Here is a 23,663-nt window from a genome sequence, read left to right as displayed (position 1 = left end):
TCTGAGGTTTTAAAGCGCTTACGTTAATCAAACCCCAAAAGCAGCTTTTGGCTTTACAGTGAACCACATCCCGCCCATGAGTGGAGTTTGGCACAGTGTGCCATGTAGTAATGTGGCGGTGCTGAGGGGAGATGCTCAAGCTGCTTCTGTCCAGTTAATGTATAAGTCTGGGGGGAACTGTATAACACAGGCTTACCAAATAAAGGAGATTGCTCCATATAAACAAGATTTATACAAGTCACCGTGGCTTATTGATCCCTGCATTCATTGTCAAAGTTGGTTCTTGTTAATGTGCAGCTGCACGTCTGTGTTTTGGGGTTTCATGTTGCCGTGTGTTTGCAGTTTTTTTTATCGCTTAAACTCATTTTTACACACTTTGTCTGGTTGAGATTTTAAAACATTTGCACATCATGAATTTCAATTTACTCCTTTTATTCATTACTCGTTTTATGTTAACTGAAAATACTAATGACCAAGATATTATTATTTCAAGTCTGCACTTTGATATCAAATGAAGGTATTTAGTTGAAAACAGGCTGGATGAGATTTGGTGGTGTACTTGAATGAAATTGTAAAATTGTCAGATTGCAAAGCTGCTCTGGAGCACAGAGATAAGTAAGTGAAAGAGCAGCTCCTCGTGGACTACAGAGCTTAGTTTAGACAAAACATTCAGAACAATCAGCCTGATCTTTGCATCTTTGGGACGCCCCACACCGTTAGTTATTTAGGTCATGATGTGTACCCTCTTACTCGCTCTGGAAAAATTCAGGTCAGAAAATTATTTTCTTTTTTTAGAGTCTCTGTATTAATGTTTAAATGATACATGTTATGAGAATCGTGAGAATTACTTTTTGAGTATCACTAAAGGGAAAGATGGAAACACTGTTTAATTTTAGGGTCTATATAATGGGCCTCATTTGCTTTTATAATATAATTCAAGTGTAATTCTATTTTATTTATATAAATAAATAATGAGCAATTAGTAATGTAGAATGCAAAAGTGAAAATTTGCATCAAAAGTCATGCTGCATATTTCTGCAAAACTCTAGGATCCAGCATAAATATCTGTGGCTTTGAGCAGCGCTTGGCTACAAACTGCGAGTTTGTAGCGATGAATCTGTGTGAGGTTTTTGGAAGAGCAGCTAACAAATCAACAAGAAGCTCAGGTTTGACCACAGTAAGAAGAGAAGAAGAAAGAAAGTGTTGAAGCAAGAATGGATGATAGTGTAAAAAAGGAAGGAGACAGGGGGCGGGCTTTCCTGAGCTGAACGGATGGATGGTTGGTTGGACTGCAGTAATGATGGGTTGTTTTCAAAGACAGGAAACTCAACGTGTCTCCTCCAAACCACTGCTGCCATGAGGAGGGGGCCACACACACACACCATATGTCCACCAACTTCCAGGCTGCGACACTCACAACAAAGAAAAGCTGCCAAGATACACACACCCCCTTCCACTGCTTGCATACACATATCTTATTTTAATATCCCTGTTCACTCATCCCTATACATATTAGAGGGATTAGAGGTTTGAGGCTACATCACATCGTCCAAACCAGATCATACAGTCGGCGGGCAAATCACAGGACACTGCATATGAGAGAAGACAGATTGAGGTGGAGACGGAGGAAAGAGCGAGATAGAGGCAGAGAGAGAGAGAGAGAGGAGTGCTGGTCGGTGGGAGCTGCTCTGTGTTGACAGTTATATTTCCCTGTTGGGGGAAATTCACTTACTTGAATTGGCACGGTGCTCCAGTGTGTAATTCACTCCATGAGAGCCTGGAGGACTGGGAGCAGAGTGATTAATGAGGAGGAAATAGAAATATAGGAATTGACTGATTAAAACAACGGGTGGGATGGATCGGGGTGCAGGGGGAGCTAATGCTGCATGCACCCTAAAGTGTTTGTATGGATGTGTGTGTGTGCCGGGAAAAGGAGACAAGCATGCCTCCGTGTGTCTGTGTGTGTTATTGTGTGGTATACATGCAGTAAAACACACGCCATGCTGAGCATTATTAGTGCTGGGACGCTGCCTAATACCACAGTCCGTCATTTCTTCAGAGGGCTTTAATTAATTGCTGGTCGACAGGTGGCCCAAAACCAAAAGCCTTTTAGGAAAAAGGCGGATATTGGAGAGGACGGATTGATATTCCACTAAAGAGCCGAGAGGAAGAAATTTTGGGATTGGATTCTTACCTTAAGCAGATAATGAAGAAAGAAGAAGAAGCACATGAATAATCAAGACCTGGATGACAGTGTTACAGGGGCTACAGACAAAAAGTTTGAAAGGAAATTAAAAAAAAAGAGAACTACAGGATTTTAAAATAAAAGGCATCCACCAATTAGCTGCGGAGTAAGAGAGACATCAGCTGTTATTGTCAGAAGCTGTAGATGTTGTCATAAGTCACTCAGACCTGTAAGGCTTATATTTTTCTGTCTTTAAGCTTTTTCTCCAAGCTATTTAAAAATGAAATTCATTTGGTTTAATGCAATCCAGTTCAGATTACAGCATTTCTCACCTTAGAGCCCCTTTAACCTACTAAAATTGAAACATGGTAGTATTACAGAAGAAAACTAGCAAGTTCTCCTTCAGCAGATCTTTTTTTTTTTAGTGAGAAAAATCCAAATCTTGCCTACTGAACTTCAGCTCTTTCACACGCATGAACTGCTGCTCAGTGAAGTAGGTGTGAGTGTTGAATTGTTGGTTTTAGACCACAGACAACCCCAGCTCAGTTCTGAAGAGAATGTGACAGATGAAAAACATGCAGATGCTGTTAGTCTGTCACTGTCTCTCTTTCTATATATATGTATATATATGATGTGATAAAAACTTTAAACTTGCACATGTATTGCAGCGATGTGGTTCAAAGCATTGCTGCTCATGGCATTAAAACCAAGTCAAGGATTTTGCTTACATGAATGCATGCATGTGCGTCTGTGTATGCGTGTGTGGTATTAATGAGGGACAAGAACTTCTTCACTTGATGAGCGCAGAGAGAAAGTTCTCATAAGACAAGATAAGCTTCCACACTGTTAGTGAAGGGCATGATAAGTGTACAGGAAATAGATGTGATGGCCTTTGGAATGTGTGTGTGTGTGTGTGGTAGAATTTTCCAGAGAATCTGGTTTGAGTTTTTCACCTGGTTTAAATTTGCATACTCGAGAAAGACTTATCATGTAAATTCAAGAAGCTGTGACCCTACACCTCTCTTTTATCATATATTAATCATTTTTTGCCACAGCTCTTCCACTTTTTCTGGTTACAACACTATTGTCACATTTTTATTTTTATGTTATTAATAAACTAAGATAAGCAGCTGCTGCTTTCACCCTTAGGTCTTTTGTATATTGGTTTTGCATACGTGCTATGGGAACCATTATTATGACTACTTATCTAATAGTCCGTTAGATGAAATGCCTGTGAACGTGCAGCGTGCAGGGAACAACACTGTTAGAGTCTATGTAAGATTGCATATCATTTTTCATTCCTAGCTGGTTGCCGCATATTGAGAGTTTCAGGTGTTGCAATACTCAACAGTGTGAAAGAAAAAGGATGAATTGATTACAAGCTTAACCCGCAGTGAATATAATCCACATGTTTTCTATCTATGAGGGATGAAATGCCATGTGATCGCAGACAATTAAAACCAGGCATTAAAAAATCTTCCTGTTGCTTTTCTCCTTCTTCTTTTTATTGTCCTCCACAACAGGTCTGATGATTCCAGTCTTCTGTGTGGTGGAGCAGTCAGATGGAGGGATCCAGACAGACGGATGCGAGGGACGAGAGGAGCACGCAGAGTTTGTCCTGGTCAGGAAGGATATACTCTTCTCTCAGCTGGTGGAGACAGCTCTGCTGGCCCTCGGGTACTCCCACAGCTCTGCAGCACAAGCCCACGGTCAGTCAAAGACATGCTGTTACATCTGTAATGCGCCTATTCTCTCCATGTTTTAAAAGACACACGTTCTTACACTGAGACAAATTCTTGAAAGTGAACGGTGTAATTGTATAAGACACTTGTCAGAATACTACCTACATGCTACACTGTATAAATGTGACTGTGCTAACGCTAACAGGTCTGCTGTCCTCTCAAAGACCAAAATCCCCAAACCCACGCAGACATCAACCATCAAAGTTTGAGAGCATGAATGGGCAGAGTATGAGTTTGGTAAGCCTCAGGCTGCAGTAGGTTCATACATAAAATACACCTGTTCATGTGTGTAAAACTAGATTATATATTACAAATATGCTGCAAACAGCTATCTCAAAGGCAAACCTACATCTGTTTCCAGTCTTTATGCGAGGCTAACTAGCAGCTAGGTAGCTGCTAACTAACTAGCAGCTAGTTAGCCTTTCATGTAGCCTGAGATTAATACTTGTAAATGTGTATTGCTCCTTGACTAAGGGTTAGAAACTAAATAAGAGTGATGATTATAAGTCATTTTTAGTCTATTTGAAAAGCTACAACAAGCACCCTATTAGCTTAGCTTAACATAAAAACTGGAAAGCTCAAAGGTAGCCTAAAATGAGTGTAACTTAGATTATTAATAGTGTTATAACAGTTGAACCAAAAAACCCTCCTTTATCAAATTCAAAATCAAACTTCAGACATTAAGTCAACATCAAAAGGAACCCAAACTCAACAACAACGATGCTGCTAAACAAAGTAAAACACTAGGTAAATACAGAAAGACTAATCCTGTCGCTATACTATTACTTAGATTCTTAACATGCTATGTCATGCTGACTCTTGTTGATAGCATGACAAAAGTTTCACTGAGACTCACAGTGTAAACTATAATACTGTGTCAGAGTTAAATGTCCTGCAGCTCAAAGGTCAAGACGAGAATGAAAGAAGACTCTCCCTCTAATCATTGGTCTGAGAACAAAAGTGGATGTGAGGTTGCCTGTTTGGAGCAGACACTGAACTATTACAGTGGCAATAAGCTAAAGAATGCTTCAAAAACACAACTGAAGCACAGACAGAGCCTGTAAAACTCATTAAAGACACAACAAAGAGCTGGACAGGAATGTCTCCCCGAGACAAAAATATATTGTCTGTGTGTGTGTGTGTGTGTGTGTGTGTGTGTCTGTGTGCGTACAGTATGTGTGAGAATGAAGAAAGAAAAGAAAAAAAAACTCTATAATTTATTGTTGCACACATGGTAGTCATCTGAAACAGGACAGTGTCATTTACTGCTGTCTTTTCTCAAGTATGCAGAATATTCCATCTGCGGGAGTTGCCTCACATCACTATAAAATGGTAACAACAGAGTGACAGCGAGCAACACAGCTATTGCAATACTTTGAAAATGGTGGGAGATCCCCATCTGTTTGAAATCTTGATTGTTTGTGTGTGTATACATCTGCCATATAAGGTCCTGGTATTCAGGACAAAAAGACATCTTGTTTTGCATATCGTCCTAAATATGATACATCATAGTATTCTGGTGACCGCATATGCTACTGTTTGTGCAGTAGCATATGCAGCAATGCATGCAATATTAATAATATAGTATAATAAGTTTTTTTTCTTTTAAGCTGACCTTCCTGTAGGAGTTGAATTTAAATGACCTGATTTGCTCCACTGTACATGTTGGGAAATCACTGTCCTATAATATGTCTACTATAGATTTCTGTGATTTAACTGACTGTGCCTGCTAAGGTAACTCACAGCACCAAAAAACCAGATAAGGATAAGTCTATACAGGAAGTACTGCTGCATATTCAGGTTAAAAAAGATGACATTAAATAAAGAAAACTAAAATGTGAGTTGTGGAAATCTGGATCTAATGTTTACAGTGTTGCAAGTAGCCATAGGCTGTGGTTGCTCAGGTACAGCTGTGGTCTAAAGCTTACATACGCTCATCACAGTAATTTGGGGATTTTAATGATTTCTTTGAACGGTTCTTTTTCTATGGTCTTTAATGACTTGGGTGCACAAGTTAGAATTTATTTGGGGTTTTCTTTAAAAGTATGCATATAGGCTCAAATAAACTCACTCACTTGAATCTTTTAATAAATGGCTGAAGTGTCTTTTATTTTCACAAGGCCAAGTCCAATTAAATAGTGATTACGAGTGACTAAAACTTGTAGTTTCTCTTTGCCAACAAAAAAAGAGATTTGTTTGCTAGTACTCGCTGGATTAATCAATACACAAAACAGTGGGAAAATCACTGGAACTTGGTATATGGTATATCTCATATACTGCTTTACTGCTCCACTTGAACACTTAAAGTGCTTTATACAACATATCTCATCCACTCAGTCACACTTGCATTCATAGAAGCACTTTTTTGTGTAATTGCTTTCTATCTAACGCTCACACTCTGATGGGGAAGATGCTGAACTGCCAATTTGCACAAGTTGGAGCAATTTCTAAACAATGCCGATTCCATGATGATCACTTCAAACAGCTGCGTGTACGTACATGTCATTTGGATGTGCTGCCACTTTGCCAAGGTCTTGAAAAAGACCCAAACTGTCAAACGAAAAGTAACTGGCAACCCAGAAAACCCCCAAGGCCCAAGATGCAATGAACTTGACACTGCTGGAACACCAGTATCACCTGTATCGATGTCCACAGTGAAGCATGTTTTGCATCATCATGCAAAGGTGCCGACTAACAACAACTAAAACTGTTGCCTTCTACAGAGAAAAACTAAATGTCTTCTGGAGAAAGGTTTTATGACCAAACAAAACAAAGATTGAGCTACTTGGCTACAATGACAAGAAGTATTATGGAGAGGTAAAGTTGAAGCTTTTAAACCTAATAACACTATGCCAGCTGTCAAGCATGGTGGCGGTGGCGTCATACTCTCTGTGCTTTGTTGATGTGCTTTATTCCTTCTTTGTGCCATGTATAAGTACATGACACAAAGTAGATGGAATGTTGAAGGTGAAGAAGGAATGCCTCCAAATTCTTAAACTTAGCAGGTAGAAAGTTGAAACTTTGACTGGAATTATGCTAGAAGATTGTTAATAGCTATCAAGAGAGGTGGAATTTGAAAAGGAAATATTAGTGTGAGCCTGTATGCAAACCCAAAATAAATTCAAACTTGTGCACCCAATCCTTGATTTTTCAAGTCACTATAGATGAATACTTTTTTGAGTGTGAGTGAACTTCTGACCACGGCTGTGACCCTCTAATGTCATATGTCAGTCAACAGTAACCTTTGCTCTCATTGGAAGTTGGTTCAATTGCTCACCTCAAAGTCAGATGAAGTCACTGACTGTCACTGACGTCTCTGTGTTAAAGCCTTCTAAGGTGTTTCCATCAGCTCAGTTAGTTATAATTGCAATAGCTGTCTTTGGTGAGAAAAAATAACAATGGAAAAATGGAACATCTTAATCCCGCTGTGTATTATTAGTGGTACTGTCTATGCCAAAGCATAAAATGAAATCATATAGAAAGGCCCAGGTGATTTAAGAGTGTAGAAAATATTTAATTTCCTTTATAAGATAATAGTGAGGTGATCTTAAACCAATTGGCCAATCTGCTTCACTGATATTAGTCTGTTTGTATTCAAAGTGTAAAGAAGAACATTTATAAACTGATTGTTGTGAGCTGCTTATGCTGCTCGTCTTTTGTTCTTCTGGTTGGAAAGATTCAGAGCTACAACTGAAGCCTTGTTAAATTAGTTAGAAAAATAAACATTACTCACATGCACATCATCCAACACTGATGCACTGAAATAGCACGCTAACTGTTTGCTGTGGTCTGCAGATGAATGCCATTAGTAGCATCAGGGGAGTAGTATCAGGGGAGGTCTCTCTCTGTCTGTCTCATCAGTGTGCATGAAAAACAGTGAGACCACATTGGTCTCCTGTCCACATCAATGAACAAACAACAATAAAAAAACGCTAGACTGAATGGGACATCCCAACTCCACACAAACGAAACTCCTGCAGCTGACTTGAGCAACGTTCACGTGTTACTTGTAAACTCTCTTTAACCCCTGCAAGGATCCACTGGCATAGAATCGCCACGCTTGGCATGGAATACCATGTAGTCATGCAGTATCACAGACACAACACACTCTCTCTGTTAGACACACACACACTTCTCCTCAGCTTCTCTCAAATGAATACTTTTTGTTTTTTAAAACAAGCGTTTATGTTAAATGAATAATTTCTGGCTTAAATTATACATTTTTTCCCCTGCGGTCCACAACCAAAATTACACAGAGTCCCAGCTATTTTCTCCCTGTTTGAATTGTGTCCTGCATTCTTGCGTCCCGGCGTTGTATTTAAAGTCCCCGGCAAGGACCACGGCCTTTCTTTAATTAGCTTAGCCCAGTAATTAACTGGGAGATATTGTTTATTTCAATTATAAGGGTTTGAAGGCTTTTATAGATTGGATGGGAGCAGACCTGTATTTTAAGGATTTAGTGAGCAAACAGTTAACAGTGGTCAGTGAGAGAGAGAGAGAGCATTGTTGCTGTGCCACGTCTAACAGGCCAAAAAGGGTCAGTGCTGCAGAGCTGCAGTTTACTGGACATATGACTTTAAACTGGCTGTGAATTGCTTCTGACAGCATGTCGTTACATTTTGGACACCACTTTGTTATAACACATTCTTATCAGATAAAAGCTAAGCTTTACTGCTTAATAAATTACTTATTAGTGCTTTGTAAATCTGTGAAAAGCAGTTATTAAGGACACCTTTTGGTTTGTAGGTTTGCCAGGTCTATTTTCGACCCTTTTATTAGAAATGATCATATGTGCAAATTATTTTTAGCAGCCCTTGCAAAAAATGTTTGATTTGCCGAAATGAGAAAATTTTGCTTTTTGCAGCTGGCGAGTCACAGATAGGATCATAACAAAATCAGCGTATTAGTCAAAATTCACAAGTACAATATGTATCTTTAAAGAAACTTTTCAAAGGTTTTACTGCAACTGTGAGTTGAGGTTAAGAAAAGATCCTGTTGAGTTTAAACACACAGAGAGCCCACAGTGACCTGAGACACAACGTGTTTATTTACATAAAACCAAAATCATCGTCTTTTTTTAACTGAAACCAAACCGAGTCTTTCCATTCGAGAGCTCCATCCCAAACACCATCTAGCTTTAAAGTCATGTCTGTGAACATCACTCTGAAACTGGACTCACTGCTTCATAAAGGCAGATGATCAAAATCAGTTTTTAACTTGTTAATATTTATCGGGTTAGCAGTGAAACGCTCGGGCTAGTGTTAGGGTCATGGTTGTATTTTAGCCACACAGTCCATAACCAGTTTGCCCAAATATTCCACATAAATGGAAATTTATGTATCCAGCACCATCTCGACCTTTAACTAGGTCACAGGCAACCTATAGGATTGTAAGAGTAACATAGAGATAGAAGTCAGTGTATGCTGTGTTTGAACAGTTGCAACTTGCAGTCAGGATTGTCTTTACAACAAAACCTGAAGCCTTTATATCACTGGCTTGTTGACAGAAATAATAATTTTACCTCATAGAATATGTGAGTTGTTGGTCTCTTTAGATATCTTTCAATTTGAATGCCAAGACTTTGGAGAACGATAAAGAGCCAGGTGCCTTATAAGAGTGCATGATTGTATATACTCAATCAGTGGCACTGGCAATAACCCAAATCCTAGTTGTGAACTAAAACCCCAATTTTTTTGGACTTTAGCTTAACTTAGCTTAACTTTAACTTTTGAGAGTGACTACTTTGTGGTTCCCAATTTTCAATACTTGGGGGAATGAAAAGGAAAAAAATACATCCTCTGATTTCAAAGGGTTAGGATTAGGGTCATCACTGGTGAGAACTTAGAGCTCAGAGAGTTCTGTATCCAGTGAGTTGCATCATAAGACCAACTGGTGCCGTTACTGAAGCTTTCGCTCCCGCTGGGCCGTTAGAGTAGACAGAAGACGTGTTTCACTCCCTGAAATGACAGCCTGATGGATTTTTATTTAGAGGAGTACCTCAGAGCTCCGTGGTAGATGATAGACATCAGAGTCTGACGTGTGCGGTTTCAGTCAGTGTGTTTCCAGGGGCAGAACCTGGAACCATTTTCAAGGTCTCACATGTGTGTGCCGGCTTCGGCCTCTCTAAAATGCCGAATTGGATTAACATGTGTATATCTGAGTGTGCGCGCGCATAGTGGCATCCAGTGGCGTGCAGGGCTGTACGGGTGTCGACACGAGGAGTCAGAGACATTAAGTGTGTGTTTGGATTTGCATTTGTGTGGATGGGCACCCTTAAACATGAGCCAAGCCACCAGCCGGCCACATAAAAGCATGTCTCTGGGAGGCGGAATTTTAATGTGGAAATGGGAACAATGATTTCTACTTTTAAACGTAGACGAGAAGCAGAGCCCATTGAACAGCAGACCAAAAAAAAAGAAAAGATGAATCAATTATTAATGTATTTACCGTCACACTGAGCGTGAGTGTGTGAGTGCGTGCGTGTTCGCATGTGAACTGCTGCATGCATGCGTCCACGTCTCTGCATGTTGTCATGTGTCCTGTGTGAGTTTGTGTTTGTCTGCTTATTCACCCGTTTGCTTCCACCCAACTTGGCATCAGTGGAATTGTTGGCTTGTTCTCAGATGTGCTGATGCTACATGCAGAAAATTAGTAGCCGGGGGGTGAGGCTGTTCTCTGCTGCTGTTGTTGTTTGGGTTTTAGAAAAGAACATGTCACATATTATATAGTGCTTTGTTATTTCCGGTTTGATTTCCTCCCTTGGCTCATTTTCCCTCTTCTTTATTGCGTGCCACACCCTCATTAGTCTCACCTGTTTTCTTCCACACCTGTTCCCTACCTGTGTCCAGTGAGTTGATCGCATACCTCTCTGTATAAACTCTGCAGTTTCTTTCCCCTGACAGATCACCTTGTCTGTTTAATTGGGTTTGGGATTCAAGCAATCCCTGTATTCCTGATGCATTTCTTATTTTTCCCATGATCCTTTTGGGCTGTGAAATGGAGGTTGCCCTTTGCCTGCTCCCTCACTGCCAGCCTTTCTCTACTTCTGACTAAAGATTTGGATTTTAGACTTCTGTGTATCTTGCATTTAGCTCCTCTGCCTTGCCTTCCTTATACATGTATATTTATAGGCGCACAATATACATTCGGTTGCATGCAGGAAGGAGCGGCAGATTTTAAAGGCGTGATTGTTCATTTCTTTTAACGTTGCATTAACATTTTCCGTTAGAAGCACTGTAAGCCTCCCTGATCTGAACTATGTGTGCACGTGTGGGAAGTGAGAACACTCCAATCTTTTTAACCTTCTTTATTGCTTCTGTCTGCATATGTAAACATTTTCTTAGCAGATTCAAAGCCGTATGACCATGAGGCAGTTTTAACTTCCACCTTTACACCTTTTCCTCTTATTTACATCTTTGTTCTCTTTCCTCTAATTCCACGTCCGACGATGGCAGGTGGCTGCTCTTTCCCAGGCCTGCTTCTGTCAGATGTCCTTTACTATCATCACCAAGTGCTGCTCACGGGATTGGCTGATTGTTGGAACTTTCTCTAATATCATAGGGCCTCCACTTACAATATAAGGCCCCTTAAGATGACTGTTGTTGTAATTAGCACTATATTGATAAGACTATTTTGAACGAGGGAAGCTTTCAGATAAGATAATCATTGATTGGCCTGTTAGGAATATTAGCTTGGATGCCATAATTGAAGAAATCCAAAGATATGGATGCGTGGCATTTCTGATACATTTGATTAAAAATAGGTAAAAAAAGCATTTTAGAAATACAATTAAAGCTTTCATATAGAAAAAGAAGCTTTTTCATGTGCTGCAGATTCACTTTAGCTCACTGTGCTCCTAAAATCTAACTATTTAGTTCTGTTTGAGTCCTTAAATGTCTCCATGCTGGTCTTTAGCTCCTCTAGGGTTCTTTTCCTCCCTTAAGGGGGTTCAGACTTTTTTGTGCATAGGGTTTTAATGATGCTTTCTCTGTATGACCAAATAATTAACAACACAGCTCTGCCTGAGTGGAATCAAAGATATAACTGAGCTGTAATCACAGCTAAAGGAGAGAGGGAGATCAGAGAGGACAACTCAGAGAAAGGCGGGAGGAAAGGACAGAGGGAGATATGGAGGAGAGATGGGAGGGAATAAGGGGATGAAAAAAGAGAGCAAGAGAGAGAGAGCGAGGGAGTTTCTCAGGACCCGTCTGGATCTCATTTAGAGGATAGTAATGCGATTAGCTTTGTTTAGTTTTCACAGCTCCAGCCAGTCCACATGAAAAACCCATGTGAGTGAGTGTGGTACTGTGTGTGTCTGTTCGTGTGTTCTGGTAAAGGTGAAATGCTTGTGTGTGACTGTGCGTATTACGCTAATATTCTTCTTAAAGAGATTCAACTAGATTCCTTAAATCAAGAGATCAACAGTATCATGGCAGTGCAGACCCGCAGAAACACGAGTGCCTCAGAATTCATAAAGAAAAAGCATGTTTCTGTTTGCGCTGACAAAGACCACAGAATGTTTCAAACATCAGCCGAAATCCAATTTAGCCCAGTCCGGCAGCAGAATTTCTCACAGATCTATTTGCAGAGGGGTTTATGATGTTGTGTCTCTTGACTCTGTATCCATGTAGCCAGGACACTGAGAGATGGTGATGTGTAGATTTGAAAAAATAATTGCAATTTTTGAGCAACAGGAAAAAAAAATCAACATGTAGGGATAAATATTGCAGGGCCTGAATGATCTAAACTGGCTGTTTAGATCATATCCTTGCATCTGGGTGTGAAAATGATGCATGTGTGTAAGTACCTTAAAAATGCTTCTTTCTCATGGCCAGCAGAAGAGACTCCTTTGGTTGGGAAAAGAAATTTGGAAGTCTAAAAGAAAATTGTCATTTTGTAAATGATGGTCTCCATTAAGTTGTACAGGAAGATCAATCTGGCTATACTTTAGGGCATTTGATTTCTCAGTCAGAGCCACTTGGCAAGGCAGGACTTTCCTAACTAGTGGGTGTCTCCAGAGCATTTTAAATGTACATTATCCCAGTCTTCAAAGTGTCTGTTAACATTCCCATCCACCTAACATTCTCAGAATAAAACAAGGACAATAAACAGTAAATTGAACAGTAGGTGAAGGTGGTGTGTTCAATTAAATTCAGTTTTATTTGCACAGCATCAAATCACAAGAACAGTCACCTCAAGGTGCTTTATATTGTAAGTTAGACCCTATAATAATACATACAGAGAAAAACCCAACAATCATATGACCCCTTATGGGCAAGCACTTTGGTGACAGGGGGAAGGAAAAACTCCCTTTTAACAGGAAGAAACCTCCAGCAGAACCAGGCTCAGGGAGGGGCGGGGCCATCTGCTCCAATTGGTTGGGGAGAGAGAAGGAAGACAGGATAAAGACATGCTATGGAGGAGAAACAGTCTTTTCAATCTGACTGCAACTGCTGTCTTTAAAGAAAAACACAGTCAATAGAGTGATGGCCATCCAACACACAGGATGCCACTCTTTATTTAAACACCACTTCTCATGGTTAATAACAATCAAAGCCAAGCCATTTAAAATGTACAACACTTTTCTAAGCTACAGTTAGGGTGCAGCACTGTAGAGATGAAACACTTTACTAGTCACAGTGAGTGCTTGGGTGAAAATCTCTTTTGCTGCTTTCCATCATAGTCTGCTGAGTTTTGTACTTCCTCTGTTGTGTGATGTCAAAAGGTTGTTTAACAATGATTGAAAATTGACAGAAGTATGTGCTCTCTCTTTTCAGGCATCATAAAGGTGGGAAAGTGGAATCCTCTTCCCATTCACTTTTTGACTGACGCTCCAGAAGCAACAGTTGCTGACATGTTGATGGAGGTTTACCACATGGTCACATTACGCATTCAACTACAGAGGTCAGACTGTGTTTTGAAAGACAGATGTGAGAGGATGTTTTTTTTTTTCATTCATTAGACTTTAGAACTAACTGTGTGCAGCACTGTAGCAGAGACTTGTAAGTCTGTACTTTATGGGTACAGTGTGTGTGTGTGTGTGTGTGTGTGTGTGTGTGTGTGTGTTAGATCAGATACTTGGTCCACTGGGCTGCTGATGTCATTGCAGCTGATTGCAGTTCAGGAATTTACCATATATATCAAATTTGAAAGCAACAATATTGAAACACTAAAGTTCTATTTAAACAACCCGGTAGGGAATTATCTATTATCTGTCTCCGTCAGGGAAAGCCCGCGTGCCAGGAACTGTCGGTTCCTGGGAAATGGTGAAGCAGAATCTTGATGGGTAGATAAAACCAGATAAACTCCAGATGAGAGGGTTATTATTGTTATTGTCTTGGCACATACCAGCCAGGTTTGTTTACATGTTTATTCATGTATCCATGGCAAAGGCAGACGTGCTTCGTGCTCCGAGTTGAAATTATTTATTTGAGGTTAAAATTAAATAAAACCAGAAAGATTAAAAGGAGATAGACCCTAGATGGGAAGTAGTGGTTTGTGGTTGATGTTAATACATGATGCTTGGATTATGGTTGGGGTTATGTGTTCATTCCGGTTTACATTTCTTTTCTTGCTTAGAGTTACATGAGCAAATATGAATCTAATGGTGGCTTAGTTTAACATTAAACTACTTTTTAAACTTAAATAAACCTTGTAGGATTTAAACCAACCAGTCGTTGCCGATAAGTAATCTAACCCCTGATCTTATGTGTCAAAATAGGTGACTGTGACAGAAGAAAATATGCTAACTGATACAAGTGCAAAACTACTTTTGTCTCCCTCTGTAACCTACAGGTAGATGTGGAGGTAGGTTAGCGGTTGTGCTCCTGTCCAAAAATGAGCCTAACAAACTGATGTGTGGTTTTGGTTTGTTTAGTTTTTCAAAGCTGGAGGATCTGCCCTGCGAACAGTGGAACCATGCAACTGTCAGGAATGCTCTCAAAGAGCTTCTAAAGGAAATGAACCAAAGTACTCTGGCCAAAGAGTGTCCTCTATCACAGGTATGACTCACCAGAATGTAGCATCTCTACTGTGTCTTCATATCAAGAAGGAGTTAATCTGCATGCAAAAAGTGCTCTAAGTACAATGATCCTCTACAAGAGATATCTTTACACATGCATTTTAGTGACAAGCTCTTCACACACCCTGGCTACAGACAGCCCTCACGAGATCCATTTGGGCACATTTAGAAACAGCCACGAGCTATTGTTGCAAGCTTTTAATCAAACTCCACCCCAAAAGTTTAAGTGCCGTGTTAAAGTCCCCAGCTGTATGTTTAGCCCTCTATCCTGGTCCTATTCTCACTCGTGTCTGAGAAGTGTTTGCATACTGTGTTTAAATGGATCTCTGGTGGGGGTGTCGATCACTGCATCAATTGCAAGCATATGTGTATGTGGCTGGAGATTCCCTCGCTGCACCGTACTGGCTCGAGTTTCCATGGGTGGCTTCCAGTCATGATTAATGTTTGTCTGTTTCTATTGTGTGTGCGCAAGAGTGCATGTTGTATGTGTTTATGTGTAAATGCCATGTGGTTGTTGCGTGAGTCATATTATGCTGGTTATTAATTATCTCTCCCCTCTTGTTCCCTCTCAGAGCATGATTTCCTCCATAGTGAACAGTTCCTACTATGCCAACGTATCCACTGCCAAATGTCAAGAATTCGGTCGTTGGTACAAGAAGTATAAAAAAATCAAAGGTGAGGCTAATAGAGTTTGAGCCAGAGTTCTTAAATCATCTGGTAGTTGGACTGGTGGCCAAGGAGTTGTAAAATGATTTCTGGTGTAAAATAATAAAAACATACAAATCTGTCTACTTTTCTGGTGAAATGATAACACAGTTTTACTTCTTCTGCAATATACTTTGAAATAAGTCACACAAGATTATCTGAGAATGCAAACTCTTGAGCGAGAGCTGCAATGAAGAGCATTAAATGAGTGCTCCACTGATGCAACACTGCACTCCTATAACATTAAACGGACAAAAGATGATCTAAGCCATTTTTTCAACATCTAATCCCACATTGTCTATAATGCAGCTCTGAAGACAGCAGAATTTTATAACTAGCTACTAAAAAGGCCCAACTCACTTTTATTTTAGCCATGCAGCTACAACATATGTGAGCTACATGTAACCACACATCTTTATGGCAACCCTTGATACACCACATGGGGAGCGCAAGAAGCGTGACTGGTCAGCTTGGGCTGAGTTTCTTAAGCCATAGTAGAGAGGGACAGTAGGCTAGGTGGGCGAAAAGGTTCAGTGGTTTATTCCAGGACGTACTTCTAGCAAAGACTTAACACTGCAAGCCGGCCAGGCGCCACTTGCTCTCTATGTGAATAAACAAACACTCACACAAGCCCTGAATATTGAGAGCTTGCACAGTATTCAAGCTACTGGTGTATCCAGCAAAAACTAATGAATAAAATAAAATATTGGATACAAATCAGAGCAAAACCTTAGATTTGAGAAAAGATGAAGCCCTCAGTAACTCTGTCACTCTCTCAGTCAGGGTGTTGCAGGTTTGAAGTCACCCACAAGAGCCATTTTCAGCCTCTCACTTTCCAGAAAGATGCTCACAGGTTAGATTGTCGTAGCTAAAAGGTTCAGTTGACTGATTAGAAGCAGTAGATTAGTTCCATCCATGAGGTCTGCCTTGGTAATGGGACCTATGCTAATGTTAAGTGTTAAATGTCAAGTCATTGTTAAAACAATTCTTACTATTATTTTGTCTCACAGTTATTAAAACAATTGTTGCTGCTATATCCAATATATATATAAAAGTATCACTTTTAATTGTTGCAGCCTGACATAGAGTTATACATGTGTATCTGTGTTTAATATCTACAACTGGAGTCCAGTCCAACTTGTGAATCATGCATATTAGAAGATGTGGAGGAGTAGAAATCAGGATGGCTTTATGTAAATGGTTACAGTGACACTGATTGGATGTGATATTCAGTCATATAGTCCCCATAATATCCCTTCTTTTACTTAACCACACCAGCTTGTCCCACTCCCAAAAGCTACATTATAATAATGTAATAATAACAGAATAAACACTAGGCCAGAAGAGGAGAGAGGATGTAAGAAGAAAGTGAGAGAGGATGGAGTTGTGCCGGAGCCTGCTGCGCTCCTGCTACGAGCTGGTGTTAAGTTACATTCAACATTTCCTCCATCAGTCCTGCTCCACAGATGTTGACATGACAGTTTCTTTAGCGCTGTTGTGGAGCTTTCAACCGAGAACCCATGAAGCAATCAGCATCAGCACATGGAAATGTGTATACTTACATTGATTTTTGGACACGTTAGGAACTTTAACTTTGGCTCAAAAGCTTAGCTCTCTTCTTTAAATGGATGCTGAGGCAAAGTCATAGCTTTACACCAGCAGCGTCATGTCACTCTTCTGATCTTCCGTTTGTTTTGTTGAGCAGGAGATTACTTGGAGAAGATGTGGTCTGGACGAGATGCTGCTGACATAAAAAGTAAGGAATATAATCCATCTTTCTGACACTGTGCTTAAATGAAGATATTTATTTGAACACACTCTCTGGTTATCTCCAGTTGAGAGAGACAACATGGCCGACTTCTGTGTGTTGGGCCAGAGACCTCCACCTCATCTGGCTGGCCTGGCACAGCTTGGTCACCTGGGAGCCAGCAGCCCCCTCCTCAAATCTCCAGATTCGCAGGCACCCTCCCAGACACCTCAGCAACCACCTCCTCCTCCTCCTCAGCAGCAGCCCTCACCTCACGGTCCCCTCCATCACAGCCCTCCTCTCCGTACAGGGCAGGTGCCTCCTCCTCCCCCACCTCCGCCGCCTGGTGCCCTGCAGCCCCTGCTGGGCCCAGGTGGACTGCTCTCTCCTCAACTCTCCCCGCAGCTGGTACGACAACAGCTCGCCATGGCCCACCTCATCAACCAGCAGCTAGCTGTGAGCCGCCTGCTGGCTCACCAGCACCCTCAAGCTCTCAACCAACAGTTTCTGAACCACCCGCCGATCCCACGCGGTTCATCCAAAGCTGGCGGTGACCACCCTGGAAGCAACCCCTCTGCTTCTGAAGTCTCCTCTGAAATCTACCAGCAGGTCAGGGATGAGCTGAAGAGAGCTAGCGTGTCCCAGGCTGTGTTCGCCCGTGTGGCTTTCAACCGTACACAGGTAGGAACGCAGAGAAAGGTCAAGGCTAAGGAGTCAGGAGAGGAAGTTGTGAGGGGAAAATGAGAGGAAGAGGAGGAAGGCGATGTGCCAGAGAAAGGAAATCAAGTTTCTAGTTGAATAAAAAGTATGCAGAGGTTTTTAAATCTGAAAACTGAAATATGGCATTCAATGGCGATAATCCATCAGACGAGACCAAAAATACCCACACACATTTCTTACATTATATGGATCATATCAGGTGAGAAGAGGTTTACTGGGTAGAAACAAATGCCAGTTGCCCTCACTGATCTGATTTTCACAAACACACACACTCACAAAAAGAACTCGGCTAATTTATGGTCACCCACCTTTTGATATTTTTGGTGGGCTTATCAGAAGCGTGGCTGGGTTGCTCGCTGCGTCATTCAGTCTCCTCCTCCACCATCGCAGCAGCACAAACACCTGATGCATTCAGGCTGTGCTAAACTGGTTACTGCACGGCCCATTAGATCAAAGTAATGGGAGGTGGCTCATAGACCTATTGGTCTAGAGGCCAGGTGTTTTTCACTGGTGCATCACTTTGTGGTAGGTAGCCTCTGTATTTGAGAATCTCAAACCAATATGCAAATACTTTAAAGTGTCTAGTTGTACGTTTATACGAGAAAACAAGCAGCTTCAAAGTGATTTATATTTGACAAAATCTATTTTTCAAGTCAAAATGATAAACATGTCATTGTGTCAGCTTAATAAAAGTGAGGATTGTCTAGTTTTTAACATTTGGTTTAGAGTTTTTAAACAAATTCTGGATACTTTGAATATGCATTTGTGAAATAAAAGGAAAAAGCAAATTGCCAGTCTGGGTTTAAACAAAGAAGCCAAACGAGTCCAAGAATAGCATTAATGGAGCTTCAACAATGTACTTGAAGCATGGGAAAGGGACCATATATTTCAATTTTCCATGCTAGGGAGATGCAATAACATATCCTGCTGTGTGCGTTTGTGTTGGTCAGGGCCTGCTCTCAGAGATCTTGAGGAAGGAGGAGGACCCTCGCACGGCCTCGCAGTCTCTGCTGGTGAATTTGAAGGCCATGCAGAACTTCCTCAACCTGCCTGAGAGCGAGCGAGACCGAATCTACCAGGAAGAGAGAGAGCGCACCATGAACCCTTCGGTCGGCCTTCCCCCCTCCAACTCCTCCAACCCCGGCGCACCACGCCTTTCACAGGTTAGTGTGCCCAACGGGCCATAAACTGCGGTTGCCATAGCAGTGCATCGAGCGAGAAAACAGCGGTGTTTTGTATGAGTAATCATATGTGATGTTAACATGCCTTGTGTCATGTATGAGCTTAGAAAGTGTGGGAGAGGAGCTTGGAGGACCAGAAAATCCCAGATACCTGGGCCTCAATCTGGAAAAACAAGGCCAAGATCTGTAACTCTGTGAGTTATCTACCATCTTTAACTTGCCCTCACAAAGTACACTGCAGCATGTCATGTGCTTCATCCTAAAACCTGCACTGGGATTTGAAAGTTTTTATCTTAACAAATTCCATTTATAATGGAAAACAGCTTCAAAGCCATCAGAGGGACATATTGTAAACATAAAGGACATTATACAGTATTTGGAAATTTCCTTCCACAAGCACGTGGAGCAACATCAGTGATAAGAAGTACCCCTGATGTCAGGACAAATGCCCATTCATGGATCTGGGTGAATTGGTGCGCTATTCTTATTATGGCTATGTAAAATTATCTCAGCATCGTTTACACTGGGGGAATGTAAGCTAGCTGGTCTCTACATGTCTTGTGGATGACTTCAAATGCTGTGTATACAAGCTTTCTGAGAGCCAATACATGTTCATTCAAACAGAAACAACAAAGAAAGACAAAAGAGGAGGACTTAATGACTTTGATCTGTAAACACAACTCATGTGGGGACATGCGCTACAGATGTGCAGCTGATGCTCGTACTGGGAACACTGCATGTCTGTTCTCAGAGCGACTTGGCCTGATCATCAGCTGATAACCTCTCCTCATATGTATTTGTTTTTGTGGTTAAATTTCATAGTAGATTCACAAAGTAAATAACAAGCCTTAAACAATACGCGGTACGCCTCTGTGACTGTTTATCACTCATCTTGTTCTGTCGAAGCACAATAAAGTTCCTTTTTAAAAAATTGTGCTCTGCATCACATCATTATTCTGTCTCCCAGCCCAAGCCGTCTGGCCCTCCCTCCGACCTCCCGCTGAAGCTGGAGTCACTGGTCAACATTACATCAGGCATCTATGATGAAATTCAGCAAGAGATGAAGCGAGCCAAAGTGTCCCAAGCTCTGTTTGCAAAGGTGGCGGCCAACAAAAGCCAGGTGAGGAGACTGTTGGGGAAAACAAGCCTACAAAATGACTTAAAGTGTTTGTTTTTCTTTGTTGTGAATTGTTGTGAACTCCAGGTCAGATTCCAAGTGCAGTCACATATTTATATGTACTGCGATAGCGTAGCTGATATTTTTTGTACCCTGTGAGTTAGATAGTCAACTTGTTAGTGAGCATCACGATTGAACCAAGATGATTTTAATTAATAATGATTTATTACAAACTACAAAAGTTGTGGGACTGAGTAGAGCCATCAAAGCTGGTACTCTGCCGGTAACACGATCTAAATGTTCATCAGCTGTTTCACCATCACTTCAAACCGGACGTGTGTGATCAGTTATGTTCTTAAAGCTCTGGTGACATGATGTTTGACATTAAAACTGGCTGCAATTATTTATACCTCTATTGTTTGTTTTTTTAAATTTTGAATCTTGGACGCATGCATTAAGACATTATTTATATTTATATGTATTTACTTCTAATTTTTGGATAAAAATGAAAAAGAAAACACTTCAGCTTTTGCTTCTTGGTCTTAATTTCAGACCACGATGACTGAAACAATAATAGGAATTCTTTAAAAAAAATAGTTTTTTAAATTTGTAGCAACTTGCTGTTGTAGGATGTGACTCACATGTAGACAACATGTATACAGTATGTGCGTTGCTTTTGTGTGTATTTAGCGAGGTACCCTGGTTGGTGGGTCTGGGGGTGGCTGAGGGTCATGGCTCACTGCACCCATCTGCTGCAGCTGGCCAGCGAGCAAGGACAGCAAGCAAGCGGGGGAGAGTGAGAGAGAGAGCAAGAGATGATCAGGCTATTAGCGGTGCATGCTGCCCGAGGTGGCTGGTTGAACACAACAGCTGGTGTCACAAACTGAACCAGTCTAGCAGATATAATTGAATCTTCTCCGTCTCTCCTTCCCCCGTCTTCCTTTACCTCACACATCCTGCATCCTTCCAACTTTTACAACTTTTTAGTTTAATTCGAGCTTCCCTCCCCGGGGTGGAGGGTGTCAGGTTAGGTGCTCTCACGATCTTGTCTGTGCTTGTCGCAGATGATGTGGTTGTGTCAGCTTCGTTGAGCCGTGACTCTCAATGGGGGGGTGGGGTGGGATGAGAATGCTATAGATCTCAGCCAAGGACGAGGTGCTGCCCCAAGTGGACGAGTTTAAGTATCTTTGATTCTCGTTCATGATCGAGCGGAGTGGAGCACATTGACAGACGGATTGGCGCAGCTTCACCACTCTGTTGTGAAGAGAGCTGGCTGTGAAAGCAATGCTGTTAGTTTATGGGTGAATTTGCATTCCCACCTTCATCTTAGCCGTAAGCTCTGCATACTAATCAAAAGAATTAGATTGTAGATGTAAGCAGATGAAATAAGTTTCCTCTAAAGGGTACCTGGGCTCTTCTTTAGGGATAGGGTGACGAGCTTCGGGTTCAAAACACACATCAAAAAGAACCAACAGATTTAGTTCAGGCAACTGATCAGGATGTCTTCTGGGCACTTGCTGAGTGAGGTGTTTCCAATTTGTCCTGCCAGGAGGAGGCCCTTGGGCTGAGAGAGATGCTGGAGAGATTATGTCTTTCAGTTGGCTTGGGAACACATAGGAGTTGGAGGTGGTGGCTGTGGAGAGGCAGATCTGCTTCCACTGCTGTAACCCAGACTCAGATAATGGATGAATAAACTCATTCATGTCTATCTCAGTTGCCACTTGTCATGCTCATCCCCGCTGCCACTTTCCAAACAGAGTAGATGCAGAGACATCTACTCTGCGTGCACGTGTGTGAGAGAGAAAGGTCGGAAAAAATTGCATAACAATTCTTTCTCACTGTGTATGACACAGTAGCAGAAGTCCCCCATTAACATCCCTGTCAGCTATCGCACAGTCCACACTTCCTTTCTTTTTAACCTCACTTTCCCCCCCACGCATACATCTTTGTCTCTTCTTCAGGGCTGGCTGTGCGAGCTACTTCGGTGGAAGGAGAACCCCAGCCCTGAGAACCGCACTCTGTGGGAGAACCTGTGCACCATCAGGAGGTTCCTGACGCTGCCGCAGGCCGACAGAGATCTTGCGTACGAGGAGGAGTCCAGACACCATCACAGCGAGAGGCTGCACACTGTCCTCCACATGCCACAGGACACACAGGTAAGTGTTTGCATGTGGAGGTAACGTGCACCTCAACGCTCCATATCCAGATGCGGTATACAATGAGTGGATTTTATTTACAGCTGTCTCTAGTAAACACACTGAACAGATTTCCTGCACATCACCTCATCTCATAATATTTACAACTTGAAATCGGGAGAAAGTGCTTGGTCTTCATACCTACAAACACGTGTGTCCTAAAATCTATTTTTGATGGATTACTCGATTATTTCAGAACTGTTTCTTTAAAACATGGCCACCCCTTCTAATTACAATCCCCTAAAAAGTACGCAGATATGAATGTGCTGAACACACAGTACAGTATAAACACTGACTGATAAGGATGACTAAGATGCTGTAAAGAATGATATTAGAAATAGTTGTTACTGAGCTCCATTTTCATGGCACTTCTCACATATTAAAACAGATGGAAGTGTATTCCTCTACCTTCAGAGACCAAATCTGTCATTATTATTGAGTCATTATATTTATTTAATCTAAGTTTGCGCAGTGCTGTTTGATCTTGTGGTGGGTGCACATGTGTTTGTGTGTCCCTGTGTGCCCCAGTGGAATGAAGAGTAAACAGAGTTGCTGGGTGGTGTGGCACTGGAGGAAATGCCCCATTAGTTTTTGAGGAGGGAGGCAGAGGCTGAAGGAGGCTTGAGAGAGAAGGGACATCGATGGAGGAAGCACAGAAACGTGTTGGCATCTTTGGTTACTGTAAGCGCTCCAGTTGGACACACGCTGAAACCGCCCCACCTAACTTTATCTGCATGCCTGGGTTTTTTTTCCTCTAGTGCAAAGCTTAAATAAATTAGAAATGTAAACCAAGTCCAATTAAAAAGTAGGATAGCACTTTATAATACGGCCCGTGACTAAGGTCTTTATTTCTCTGTAATTAAATTTAATTTAGGTGTATTTTATTTGAAAGAATAATGCAGTTATATTAACATGCAGATGCTTAAAGGTAGAATAAAGGGGTAACAAAGCAACAGTTATGCTCTAAATCAATTTAAGTAGTCCTCAGTGATTTTAAGTATTTTACAGGAAGGAGGTGTGTAATGAACAGGTAATGTTGTGCAATATTCTT

The 23,663-nt window shown here is 41.3% G+C and overlaps 1 protein-coding gene across 3 annotated transcripts in view; it reads left to right on the top strand.

Moving 5' to 3' along the window:
- Nucleotides 1–23,663, top strand: part of satb2 (SATB homeobox 2) — a 58,049-nt gene that overhangs the window by 20,398 nt on the left and 13,988 nt on the right. For 2 of the 3 annotated variants that reach the window (XM_087829862.1, XM_087829861.1), the window contains exons 4-13: nucleotides 3,709–3,894; nucleotides 13,704–13,830; nucleotides 14,804–14,927; nucleotides 15,520–15,622; nucleotides 17,358–17,408; nucleotides 17,488–18,080; nucleotides 19,070–19,282; nucleotides 19,408–19,494; nucleotides 20,268–20,420; nucleotides 22,379–22,573. In XM_087829862.1, coding sequence (XP_087685988.1) covers nucleotides 3,709–3,894; nucleotides 13,704–13,830; nucleotides 14,804–14,927; nucleotides 15,520–15,622; nucleotides 17,358–17,408; nucleotides 17,488–18,080; nucleotides 19,070–19,282; nucleotides 19,408–19,494; nucleotides 20,268–20,420; nucleotides 22,379–22,573 — 1,832 coding nt within the window. The remainder of the gene's footprint in view (nucleotides 1–3,708; nucleotides 3,895–13,703; nucleotides 13,831–14,803; nucleotides 14,928–15,519; nucleotides 15,623–17,357; nucleotides 17,409–17,487; nucleotides 18,081–19,069; nucleotides 19,283–19,407; nucleotides 19,495–20,267; nucleotides 20,421–22,378; nucleotides 22,574–23,663) is intronic. The other variant, XM_087829863.1, reaches the window with a different exon arrangement.

This window comes from Neolamprologus brichardi, chromosome 16 (genome assembly GCF_056152115.1).
Source record: "Neolamprologus brichardi isolate AB-2024 chromosome 16, ASM5615211v1, whole genome shotgun sequence".
In the NCBI taxonomy this organism is placed as follows: domain Eukaryota; kingdom Metazoa; phylum Chordata; class Actinopteri; order Cichliformes; family Cichlidae; genus Neolamprologus; species Neolamprologus brichardi.
Note: the sequence above shows the minus strand (reverse complement) of the source record. Positions and strands in the feature narration are given on the sequence as shown.